The sequence below is a fragment of the Vigna umbellata genome, chromosome 9 (genome assembly GCF_029865625.1).
Source record: "Vigna umbellata cultivar VRB3 chromosome 9, Vumbellata_1.0, whole genome shotgun sequence".
NCBI classification, from domain to species: domain Eukaryota; kingdom Viridiplantae; phylum Streptophyta; class Magnoliopsida; order Fabales; family Fabaceae; genus Vigna; species Vigna umbellata.
In genome coordinates, this window is record NC_142173.1 from 42515419 (window position 1) to 42528615 (window position 13197).

Below are 13197 nucleotides of genomic sequence, written 5' to 3' on the forward strand. Positions count from 1 at the left end.
TGACTTGTTTAGTCATCTAGCATTGCATCTAGGTGTCTTGACTTAGTTTTTTTTTCTGTTTTCTAAAATCCTTAATGTTTTTCTAAGGTTTTTCTATTGTGGTGATTTTGATTTTAAGTCTTATGTTTTCATCCTATGTTGTTTTCAGATTATTATTTTGTTTAATGTTATTTGATTAAACTTCAAAGCATGAGAGTGTTTAGGCGCATAGACGATTTTGTCTTAAAAGGGGATAATAGGCAATTAGAGAACACACACGTGTAGAAGAATTTTCATTTTGCAACTTTGGAGTTTTGTTTTCTTTCTTTCGATGCAGCTTCCAGCAAATTGTCTATAAAGTAATCTTTGGTAATTGTAATTCTCCCTTTCCACTTGTAAATAGTCCATCTAGCAATGCAATTTTCAGTTAAATTCTTTCATTCTTCCCTTGTTCAGTTTTATACATGCTTTTATCAATTGTATTGTTGATTTTTATGTTTTTCTTCCAAAGCTAGTTTCAATTGATTTGGCTTGCCAAATGAACTTTGGCTTTTGCACTTTAACATTGAATTTAGTGTACAAATACATTAAATTATAGAATATTTTACTTAATTCAAAGGTTTTTTGAAAGCAAATGAGGGACTCATCAATGGGAACCAAATATCTAAAATTATTTTCAATTGAGCATTTGTTTTATTTTTAATTTCCTTTTTCTATGTTTAGTTCATCAATTTGATCTTATTTAACCAATATATACCTCTTCTTATTGTTCCAAGTGATTTCACCAATTCAATGTTCAGTTTTCATTTTTATAGACTAAGTTAAGCTCATTATATTAAGATTTGAGTGATTCAATCTGAATTTTGCAACTCAATACTAGATTAAGTAGGGAACCATACTTAATTCTAGATAGTGCACAATAACCATATCATTCCATGTGTCAATATAGTGAGTTTTTTTAGCAAAATAAGATTCAATTGCTTTAAACTTGATTTTTTAGTTTAACTTAGGTAGATAGTTTTAATACTCACGTATGTGACTTGTCTAAGCTTTATATCTCTATGTTCCTCATTTTTAATCCATGCACATTATTTTCAAGTGTTTTACATATTATTCTAGGATTTTCATAGTGTATAAATTGAAACTTTCACAAAAATAGTTTCTCAACATTCCACTTATGTTGTCATAATTAAATTTCTACATTTTTCTTTGTTTTCACTTGTGATTTTGAGTTCCTCTAGTTATAAATTAGTTCTTATTGCTATTTTAGGTTATTTTTATCATTGAAATCATGTTCATCACCTTTGTATTGCATATTCATCATTGTAGTTCATTAGAGCATTATGTCAAACACTTTATGTGCATATCTATTTTTGCATTTATGCACTATTTTATATCATTCCATCACTCATGATACATTTCATATCACTCATTTGAGCACTGTAAATACTTGCATCTCATTTATAATCGTTCATACTCATTTTAGCTTAAGAAACCATGGATTTTACTTCATTTTAGGCTAGTTTTGCATATAGGTCTTAAGATTAGATTTAGTTCATTATATAAGTTGCATTCTTAGTATATTCTTAGTTAGTTTAGATTTGGCATATTAGATTTCCTTCATCCAGATCATATTAGCACATTCACATTCATTCAAATTTCTTGTCTCTCCTAAGATTGATACTTTAGCTTTGCACTATGTTATATTAAAGAGGAAATCATTTCGGCATAAATCTCAAGTGACAAGAAGGTTTATTAGTTGCCCCCTTCGATTTGTGGAAAGAGATTTGTCCCTTACACGTCATGTGTTGTTACGCCTTCTTCTTCTTCGCTTTCCCTTTCACCATTAAAACATGCTACATTATTTCGATTCAAAAAGCTCATATTAGCACGCATCAAGTAAAGAATTAGGGTTTTTTCTTTAGAAAAAAAATACAAATTATATATATATATATATATATATATATATATATATATATATATATATATATATATATATATAATACTCTCTTTAACTTTGGGAAAGAGTACTTATGGGCTTACTTCTTCTTAGAGTGGCCACCATTGAAACTTGTAACATTTATTAAGATAGGTGTTGTCAAAGCAAAGGGAAAAAATGTTTTTGACACTATTCTCCACAAATATTCAATAAAATATTATATTATAAAAAAATGTTCATGTAGAAAACCAATGGAGTGTCATAATATCAATCCTTAAAGGCAATGCAAAATTCTAATCATAAATGCTTATGCTAGCAGGAATGAGATGATTTTTAATCGTGATGAACTATCTTAATGAAATGTGATAATAGTATAAAATGTGGAGGCAAGATAAAGTTTTACCTGAGTCTCATAGTGGACGCCAAATGTTCTTATACAATTTGTTCTTACCAGATAATTAACATGTAACTTAATTTTGAATCGCCATGAGGAGGGAAGTCTGCTTGCAAAAACTTTAACACTCAAGTTAGTAAGAGGTTTTAGAGTGAGTATATGAGTGAATATGATTATCAAATTGTTGAACTACATGTGATAGGATGTATTCATAATCTTTTCAGCCTACCAATAACACTTTAATGAGTTTTGTTACTTTTAATGGATTTTGATTATATCATAAATAGTATTATATTTTCCCTTGTTTTTAAAGAGGTTAATACATAACATAGATCTCACACTTAAATACTTTACTTATTAAAGTTAAAGCAATTAAAGGTAAAGTAAAATTGAAAATTCAAAAGATAAAAAAAAACGTTAATGTAAACTACAAATACTTAAAATAAATAAAAGAGTGCATGGAATATTAAACTAATGATACACAATTACTTATGTCACGTGTTTTTCACATTAAATATAACTCTTAGTTATAATAAATATATAATGTGTATTGTAACGTGCAAAAAAAATGAAATCCAAAACAATGCTGAAAAGTTAGTTAGACCACAAGGACACATGGCAAGCAATCAGCAAGGAGAAGGCCAAAGGAAAAGCATGAGGTGTAAAAGAAAGAATGTATTTCTAAAAGATTATGTGATCTGAGGTCATTTTTATGCGTGTGGTAATTTCTTCTCTAACAATTCTGTTATGCTCTCTCTCCCTCTCTCAAATGTTCTTTTGTACCTTCTTATTCTGAAATACTCTTTGCCTTTTACCAGGTTACACTATTCCAGAAGGTACCAGTGGGTTGTGTCAACTGCTTAAAGTTGAAATAAACATTTATGGAATTGTATTGAAACATGACATTCTCTGTTTCTGCTTTTACGTTCATTATAAAATGAGTTTGGTAATCACCTTCTACGTTTCCGCGCTTTCTCTTTTCTGCTTCTTGATCGACCTGGCTCAATCAAGCGAAAACCACTCGGATTTCCACCCTTATACCTCCACCCTGGTGAAAACCCAACCCTTGTTCTTGTTTCACCTCTCCTCACCAAGATCAACTTCCATCAGTGGCAAAGAGAAATGATGGTAGCTCTTGAAACCAAGAACAAAGCAAGATTTGTCAACGGTACGTAGTCTTCCCTGCCCTCCGGTCAGTGATCCCCCTCCATGATCCTTGGCACAATTCATCACATTAACTCTAATCTTAAATGATCAATTTCACATCAAAGATCTTGGAGAATTGAAGTACTTCTTGGGGCTTTTGGTTGCACATTCTCATCAAGTTCTCAACCGAAGAAAGTATTGTCTTGACATCATTTCTAAATTTGGCTTATCAGGTTGTAAAGTTGTTCCTTCTCCAGCCAGTCCCTCTGTCAAGTTGAATGGTACTGATGGAGATCTTGTTTCTGATCCTACAAACTTTCGCAAACTCATTGGACAAATTGTTGTATCTCACTCACACGCTGCCTGACATCAGCTTCGCTTTGCAGCAAGTCAACCAATTCATGATAGCACCCTGAACTTCTCATTTCCAAGCAGCCACCTTCTGTGACAATCAATCCACTATTTTCTAGCCACCTTCTGTATACAATTTCTCGTAGCTCTCTATTGAGGCCGAATATAGGGCTCTCGCCACTATTGCCTATGAACTTCAGTGCTTAAAATATATCTCAGATGACTTATTTCTAGCCATACCTTTTCCTATTTCCACCTGTGACAATCAATCACTGTACAGTTTGATAAGAATCCTTCATTCCATGAGCGGACAAAATACATTGAAGTGGATTATCATTTCGTTTGTGCCAAGATCATCGACGGGCTCGTTGTTCTCTCACACATTCCCTCCAACTTGTTGATGTTTTGACAAAATCTTTGTATGCACCTTTTTCTGATTTCATTTCCAAGTTGGGTTTAATCAATATTCACAATCCAACTTGAGAGGGGTATTAGAGTTAGTTTTCTGTTATATGTAACTTTCTTGTTAAGAGTTAGTTTCCTGTTAAAGTTTTTCTTCGTATTCTTTGAGTTGATCAATGAAGCAATGCATCTTTTCTTCATTCTTTACCCTCTATTACTTTCACTGATAACATATCATATTAATAATACTTTCATATATAATAATTATTTTCATCAATTTTATGTTTGAAAAATCGATCAACTTCGTTTGATTTCCAATTTCATCGGTCTTTTCAGATTTTATTGATAATAACATGCAAGCCTTTTTAGTTTACTTTTAATTATATAAATATATACATTTAGTCCTTATTTGATATGAAAACAAAACACATACAAGTTAATCTTGCTTTAATGGAGGTATGATTTTCTATTTTAGGAATGGATAAAAATGAAATGTTTGAAAGGATGTAACAAATGAAAATATATTATGAAATGCGATATGAATGTAATGAAAAAGTAATATTGGTAGATTTAACCTTTGTGGAATATTTTGTGATAATGTACTTTTGATGGTTGTTAAGATTTAGAGAATAGTTTAAGAATAGAAATTATATTCTTCATGATACTCAATTATTTAAAAAGTTAAGTTATAAACATAATTTTCAATTAATAGAGTTTTATTATATAAAAACCATCGTTTCTCTAAAACATTTACTTTAAATATTTTTTTTACAATCTTTCTAAGATTCTAACTTCATCCTTTATCTTTTTGAAAATCTGAACCAACCTTAAAGACTTCTGGCATACATAACCAATCAATCAAAAGTGTAAAGTTTACTTTGTGCTCTTTTTCTTGAGTTAATTTTGATTTGTTTGCATGTAATTTCCATGGGTTTCAAATGACTTTAGGAAGTTCAAAGTGAATCTTTGTTCTTTTGTGATCATGAGGGAATATTCAAATCATTGATCTAGGTTTTCTTTGTGTTGTTAAAGCTACTGTGAGAGTTGTGTTGTGGATAATACATAGGTGTTAAGGAATATGTTAACAAGGTAAGGGATATTAGTAAATTATAATAGTACTTAAAATATTTGATTGATGTGTTGAGGTTGTACTTCATTGTGTGAATGTGATTATAGTAGCTTTGGTGATTATGGAAATATATAATTTCAAGTGTTGCTTTTGAACTGAGTTTTATGTTGACTGGTTGGTGATTTAGTGAATTGTGAGTTTGATTTATCAATTCCATCAAGTGGTTCCATTTGAGATGTTTTTTTAACTAAAAAACGAGTATTTTAACATGATGAATGAGTAAAATTGGTCAGGTGGTCTCCTTGGTGATATAATATATCTGCATTTGCAGATTACATAGACTTACTGGGATAGAGTTTTGGTTGCTCGATGAAAATGGCTTTTGAAAAAACCAAACGGTAAGAGTGGTCTCACTCATTGAGCGAGGTAATGAAGAACTTGAAAAACACTAGAAGGGAGAGTTGAATAGTGTTATTGGAAAAAAATTTCACAACCAATATGATATAGAACCTTCGTCGAGATTGAAAGATTTTATTTAGATTATTTAAAAGCCCAACTTTGAAATTAATTTAAGCAATGGGTTCTTTTCAAGTGTTATTCAATGGTTAAGGGATATTCGCTGCAATGTTTGAATAAAACTTCCTTTTTAATAAAATTCGTTTAGTATAGGAAATATATATATATATATATATATATATATATATATATATATATATATATATATATATATTAGAAATGAAAGTGCAATTGCAAGTTTTGTAAGAGAAGTGTTGAGAGAGAATAAAACAATAAGTGCCCAGATATTTTTATATTGGTTCACTCCAATAGAGCTACGTCCAGTTTTCTATATCTTTAGAGGGTTCCACTATAATCTTCAACAAGATTACAACTGAGTATTCTCACCACTCTTGGTATCCCTAAACGCTCCTGGTATCAACTTGATACATCATCTAGTTGAGTTTCACCCACTTCTGATTTCCACTAGACAATTTTGGTATCTCTTGATACGTTGCCCAGTAATCCTTAACTCACTTGAGTTAATCAACAAGTGTTTGAATTCTCTTCATAAGGTGCAATCAATCCGATTGCTTAAAAGTCATTAGATGATTACTCTCACAAAGAGGATATATATTCAATATAATTTAGTCTACAGACTCGCTAGCTGTTTTTCTTTTCTTTTCTCTTCTTACAAATGCAAGCTTACTTTACAATGAAGCTTAAGAGTGATTCTCGATTTGAGTTTTTTCTTCTCATATATTCTCTTTTGAGTTCTTGAGCTCTTCTTTGCTTTGTCTCGACAATATTTTCTTTTATCTTCGTATGATATTCTTTTCGTAAGATACTCTCTTTATTCTTTCTTCGAATCATCTTTTATTTAAAGGTTTCTCAAAAGATATTCGTTAGACTAAGCTTTTGCCTTGAATCTTGTGTCTCCTTAGTCTTGTCGTGTGAAGCAGTTGTTGGTTGAAGTCAACTTGTCAGAGCAAACTTGCTTTTTCAGTACTTTGATAGAATTAGGTTGTACAATTTTTCTAGCACAACTTCTTATGAAGAGAACATTTCGTGAATGTCTTTGTTGTTTCTAGCGTAAACTTTTGATATATATCTGATGAAGCAGATGGATGCGTGTAGTAGGCTATCTACACAAAGTAGAGTATATATGCATGCAGGAGACATGTCTTTTCTCTTATCACTTTTGTTGTTTTTAAACGTTGAGCATTTAATGACATTTAATTCTTGTTTAGACAACAAAGTGCATTTTATATTTTCTACCGTTCGGGTAGCATTTTATCATTTAAGATTTTTTACTAAGATATCAAACCTTAATTAAAACTTCATTGTTGGATGAAGTAAATGGTTTAGCTCATGGTATCGTCTAGCCTATTGTAAATGCTTTAAGATTCTGCTTTCTTCAGCTACAGCGTTCAACGAGTTGTCTTTCATAAGTTTCTGGGATATTGATTAAGACTTTCAAATGGCTTACCAAAAACATCTCAACACTTTTATCTATTTGAGAGTTTTGACTAATTACCGTTTGGTACAGTAAAGTTTATGCGTTTAGCATGATTCTCTCATAGACGCTTTAACTTTTTGAAAATCGTTTAGTGTTGTGTCTAGGTTAAGCCCAACTATTTTTCTACGACTTTTCTAGGTTACTAGATTTTCAAAGTATTTAACTTATCATCTATGTTTCAGTTATTCTTATATTCTAGTGATAACCTATTCATATGCTCATTTTGTTTAATGTTATTTTGTTAAACTTGAAAACATATGAGTACGTTTAGACATTTTAGTCTTATAAAATATTTTGTCTTAATAGTAAGACTTGTCGGACGAGTTTGTGAAACAAGCTCTCAATGGCCTTATTTGTTGGGAGAAGACTTGATAACTTTTTTGGTTGAAGATAGAGAAACTATTTAATAAAGGTCAAATATTGATATATTTTGACATTAATTGTAACTTATATTTCTCACTTATCATTCTTTTTGTTTTCTTTATTTTTAGTTCCAAACCATTTTTTATTATGACTTTATGTTTTCTTTATTGTTGTTGGAAAATGAGAGAAATTTAGGCCCAAATAGAATCCAAGATTGTAGCTTAAAACGAGCATTGAAGGCACTTAAGAGGCACTAGTGCAAAAAGACCTTTAACGTCACCCTTTAGACATCTGACCCTCGAATATCCAACGTAAAAAATGACTGGTGGCACTTTTCGTAAATAAAACAACTATTTAGACGTCGATTATGGAAGGACCCGACGTCTAAATACTCATATACGTCGGCTCCTCCGAATAGACGTCAAAACTAAACGAAAAAGTTAAAAGAAATAATTTTTTATTCTATTTAGACGTCTGTTATGGAGGGAACTGACTTCTGAAGCACTTTAGACGTCTGTTAATTGGGGGAACCGACGTCTAAACCCTAAAATCAGAAATTTAAAAAGTCACTTTTTGACTTCATTTAGACGTCTGATCCCGCCACTCCGACTTCTGAAGCACTTTAGACGTCTGTTAATTGGGGGAACCGACGTCTAAATCCTAAATCCAGAAATTTAAAAAGTCACTTTTTGACTCCATTTAGACGTCTGATCCCGCCACTCTGACTTCTAGAGCACTTTAGACGTTTGTTAATTGGGGGAACCGACGTCTAAACCCTAAATCCAGAAATTTAAAAAGTCACTTTTTGACTCCGTTTAGACGTCTGATCCCGCCACTCCGACTTCTAAAGCACTTTAGACGTTTGTTAATTGGGGAACCGACGTCTAAATTTTGGCATTAAAACACCGTGAACGCGAGACAGCCGTTACGCGCACTCATTGTTCATCATCTTCGTCACGATTTCTCTCTACGGGTTACGCTTTTCAGGTTCATTTTCTCACTTTTGCACCGTTTTAAATTAATTTTACTCTAATTACATCACTCTTTGATGCATTATCTTTCATTTGAATCGATTAAAATGTGTTTTCGTTGGGTTTTGGTGCAGTTATTCTTGTGTCTTTAGGCGGCGTTCTATGACGGCGATTTCTTGCGTTTTTTACTCCTCTAATTCCCTCCACTATGTTTTTAAAACCATCTAATAAAAAAATGTACAATACATTCTCTTCAACTAAAATATAAAGTTGTAAACTCGAATCACCATGAGTCAGGAGCAACCTCAGAGACGTCAGACCTATATAGGTCTGACGTCTATAGAGACATCTGACCTAAAGGGTCCGACGTCTCATTAACGTCACCCATATAGACGTCGGACACAGATCAAACGTTAAAAGCCCAAAATAACAGACGTCTAAAGTCCTTTTTGCACTAATGAGGATAGACGAATAACATGAATATGTCAGTGCTAAGTGGACACTTTGTTGTCATTGTCACTGTTGTTGATTGACCAAATGAGACACTCCAAGAGTGTTCATGATTTCCATCACCAAAGAAAAATTATCACATGATAAATGATTAGGTAAATAGTATATCCAGGACAATAAATATTGACATATTTTATTTTAAGGGTTAAATATGTTTTTAGTCCCTAAACTATTGGTCGTTTCTGGTTTTCGTCCCTCTTTCAAAGTAAGGTACAATTTGGTCCTCATTCTTTTCGAAACGTTCGTTTTAGTCCTCGGAATTTTGGTTTTAGTCCTCATTTGTTGCTAAATGAGGACCAAATTTTTAAACAGTGTTTAGTTTTCGAGGACTAAAACGAACGTTTCGAAAAGAATGAGGACCAAATTGTACCTTACTTTGAAAGATGGACGAAAACCAAAAACGGCCAATAGTTTAGGGACTAAAAACATATTTAACCCTTATTTTAAGTACAATAAAAAAAAGAAAACTATAGTATTAGTAAAAAACTTTATTAATTTTATTAATTTTTTAACTCAATTAAAGATTAATATAATTGAAGACCACTTTGGTCTTTATTAAATTGGCATGTGTTCATTAATGTTAATATGTAATTAACATTAAAAAGAAAGTCATTTTATTAACTTTAATTTTTCTTTAATAAACACACATGACAATTATTATTAATGGTTTCAAACAAAATTGACATAATTAATTTTTTTATTAAGATAGCAATTTTTCTTCTTTATTATACTGAAAATGAAATATGTCTTGTTGTGCTAAGCTAACTATTTACCCTAAATTATTAGAGTTATTGATAAATTGATGTCCTTATTTATGCTCCTATGAAAATAGGAGAGGTAGAACTCAAGCCCACATGAATAATCCTTTAACTAATGAAAAAATGATAAAAATTCCCAAGGTGGTTTGAGAAAATGTTGGTAAAGGTAACAACTCTAATTTTACTATAAATTTTATAATAATAGACATAGAAAAAATTAGAGATACAAAGCGGGTTAGCATACATGTTTTGGTTCCTCCTGCCATTAACCTATGAAAACGAGGTAAGTCGAGTTGGCCCGTCGTATAAAAATAAGCTGAAAATTTCAACTCGTCTCAAGGACGAGCTAGTGCGTTGCCAAGCCAACTAACCAATTTTTTTTTAATTTTTGTTAAATTTTTTTTACTGTAAAAATTTGTTTATATATATACATATAAATATTAAAAGCATATTTAATCATATAAATATATGTTAAGCTTTTAATTATTTAATTAATGTCTTTCATTGAATAAATTAAAATAATATTACATTTACATGTTCAATTAGTCTATTATAACTCATAATTGAAACTGATTTTGTAAGTGTTAATGATTTAAGTTAGAATATTAATACATTTTCATCTTTAAAAGTACTATAATATAGAAAAAATATTTTTTAATTTAAAAAAATGACTTGTGTCAGCCCATCCTACTTTACTGTTAGTCGATCAATTTCACGAACTAAGAAAGACATATTAAAATGGACTACTTTGATCCACGAGTTGTGACCCACTTTCCCACCCTTAGTGAAAATTAAAAAGATATAAATTATTTTGGAAAGACCCTTTTTACAACTTTTAGAACTCTAACTAATGTCAAACAAAGGCAATTTAAATTAAAGATGTATGATAAAGAAATTAATTTTGAACTCTTCAAAGTTAAGAAAAACCCCAAGAAAAAGGAGACATGTTTTTTCGGTAAAGAGAATTTACTAAAACTAATTTTCATGTTTCAAGATAGTGACGTTATAGAATCATTAATTGTGGAACAACCCGGTAGTAAGAGAATTTGGGTTCTTCAAATGTTAAAGCAACCTTCATGAAAAAATAATTAAAAAATGAATATAAAAAATATGTTGAAAGAAGTGACTTGTCATTTGAGATATAAAATATGACTTGGAAGAATAAAAAATTATTCTTGAGGTTATGACTAACTGTTCATTTGATCTAAGATAATTTTTAATATGAAAAAAAAACATGATTTCTTCATAGTCCAATCATGCTATCAACCGTGAAAAGTTCTTTGTGATCCCTACACACATATAATTGTGTAAATGGATGATATAAATGTTAAAATGTAAATCTAAACTGCATAACTACTTTAACGGTCAAAATGACAGTTATCCTACTCTGTACTTATATTGGTTTTACGTTAATGAGAAATAATCGTTTCTCCATTCTCTGTATTACATCTCTTTTGCTATTAGCACTTTCTCTCAAAATACTCTACTGCACCAACCCTATCAGTGGTATTCAGAGCTACAGGTTGTTGAACCTGGTGAAGCATCGAACAAACAAAGGAATTGTCTTGTGAAGAAGGATTCACGTTGAAAGGGCGATGGCAGGAATGATCCAGAACAGCTTGCCGGTGTTCGATGGGAAGAATTACGATGATTGGTGCGTAAAGATGGATGCCATTCTGGGCTTTCATGAACTTGATGAAATTGTCAAGAAAGGGTTTAAAGAACCTACAAAAGGTGACACGGAAGAAATGAAGAAGATCTACAAAGAAAGCAAGAAACTGGATTGCAAGGGACGAATGCTTCTACACCAGTGTATTTCTGCAACGATATTTCAGAAGGTGTCTAAGGCAGTAACAGCCAAAGAAGCCTGGGACATATTACAAGACGGATATGGAAACTCAGGAAGAATAAAGAAGGTAAAACTTCAATCACTGCAGAGACAATATGAACTCTTGAGCATGGGAGAGCAAGAAACCATCGAAGAGTATATTGGCAGAATTCAGGTAGTTGTTAATGCAATGCGAGCGTGTGATAAAGTAGTAAAAGATAAGAAGATAGTTGAAAAGATCTTGAGAACATTAATGCCTCAGTACGATCATATTGTCGTGGCCATTGAGGAAAGCAAAGATCTGGAGAAAATGAAGGTAGAAGAGTTACAAAACTCTCTTGAAGCACACGAACAACGACTGATTGAGAGAAGAACAACAGAACAGAATGCAACACAACACACAAATCAAGCACTTCAGGCTAGAAGCAATCAAACTTACAAGAACCGTGGAACTGGCAGAGGAAGAGGAAGATCACGCGGTGGTCGTGGAGGCCGAAATGGAGGAAGATTCACGAATACCTTTGAACAAATCAAAGATGACAACAGTAACGAATACAGAGAAGGAAATAATAAAGCTAGAGGAAAGTTCAGAGGTAAGGGAGGAAGAAAGAATATTGACAAGCGAAATGTGCAATGCTTCACGTGCTGTAAATATGGCCATTACTCATTTGAGTGTTGGCATAATGAAAATAACAAGAAAGAGAAGAGCGATGAAGCAAATCTTGTGAAAGAAGAACTGGAATCAGACTCAGATCACGTTTTGCTGATGAGTATTGCTGCACATGATAGAAGCTACAATAGGCGGAAAACAGACAAAGGTAAGGCCGACCAAACAGAGTATGTGTCACTTACTGGGAAAACAAGCCATGCAGAGGAAGAAATTTCGTGGTATTTGGATACGGGCTGCTCCAATCACATGACAGGTAATAGAAAATGGTTGCTTGATCTGGACACAAGTGTCAAAGGCACAGTACGGTTTGCAGATAATAGCATAATTAAAGCTGAAGGCACAGGCAAAGTGTTAATCACTCGCAAAGATGGAAGATCTGTATTCATGCACAATGTTCTATATGTACCCGCAATGAAAAGCAATCTTCTCAATCTCGGTCAACTTCTCAAAAAGGGTTATACCATGAAGATGCAACAGAAACACATTGAGGTATTCGACGAAAGACAGAGGATGGTTCTCAAAGCTCCCCTTGCGCGAAATCGAACATTTAGAGTAAATCTGAATGCAACAGAGTACAATGTTTGACTGCAACAAGTGCTAAGGAAGAAAATGAATGGTTGTGGCACTTTCGATATGGGCACCTCAATTTTAGAAGCCTATGTCAACTGAAAGATAAAGACCTTGTGAGAGGCATTCCTACATTCGTTATACCAAACAAAGTTTGTGAGGGTTGTGCTACTGGAAAGCAAATCAGAAAATCGTTCAAACGTTACGCACCCAAGAGAGCAAAACAGTTGTTGAGT

The 13197-nt window shown here is 32.2% G+C and overlaps 1 protein-coding gene across 1 annotated transcript; it reads left to right on the forward strand.

Annotated features, from left to right (window-relative positions):
- The first annotated feature begins 11491 nt into the window (after positions 1 to 11491).
- LOC148193603 (uncharacterized) lies at positions 11492 to 12979 on the forward strand. The gene has a single exon (XM_088099467.1). It carries the CDS (start codon positions 11492 to 11494, stop codon positions 12977 to 12979), a length of 1488 nt encoding a protein of 495 aa, XP_087955593.1.
- Positions 12980 to 13197: the final 218 nt, after the last annotated feature.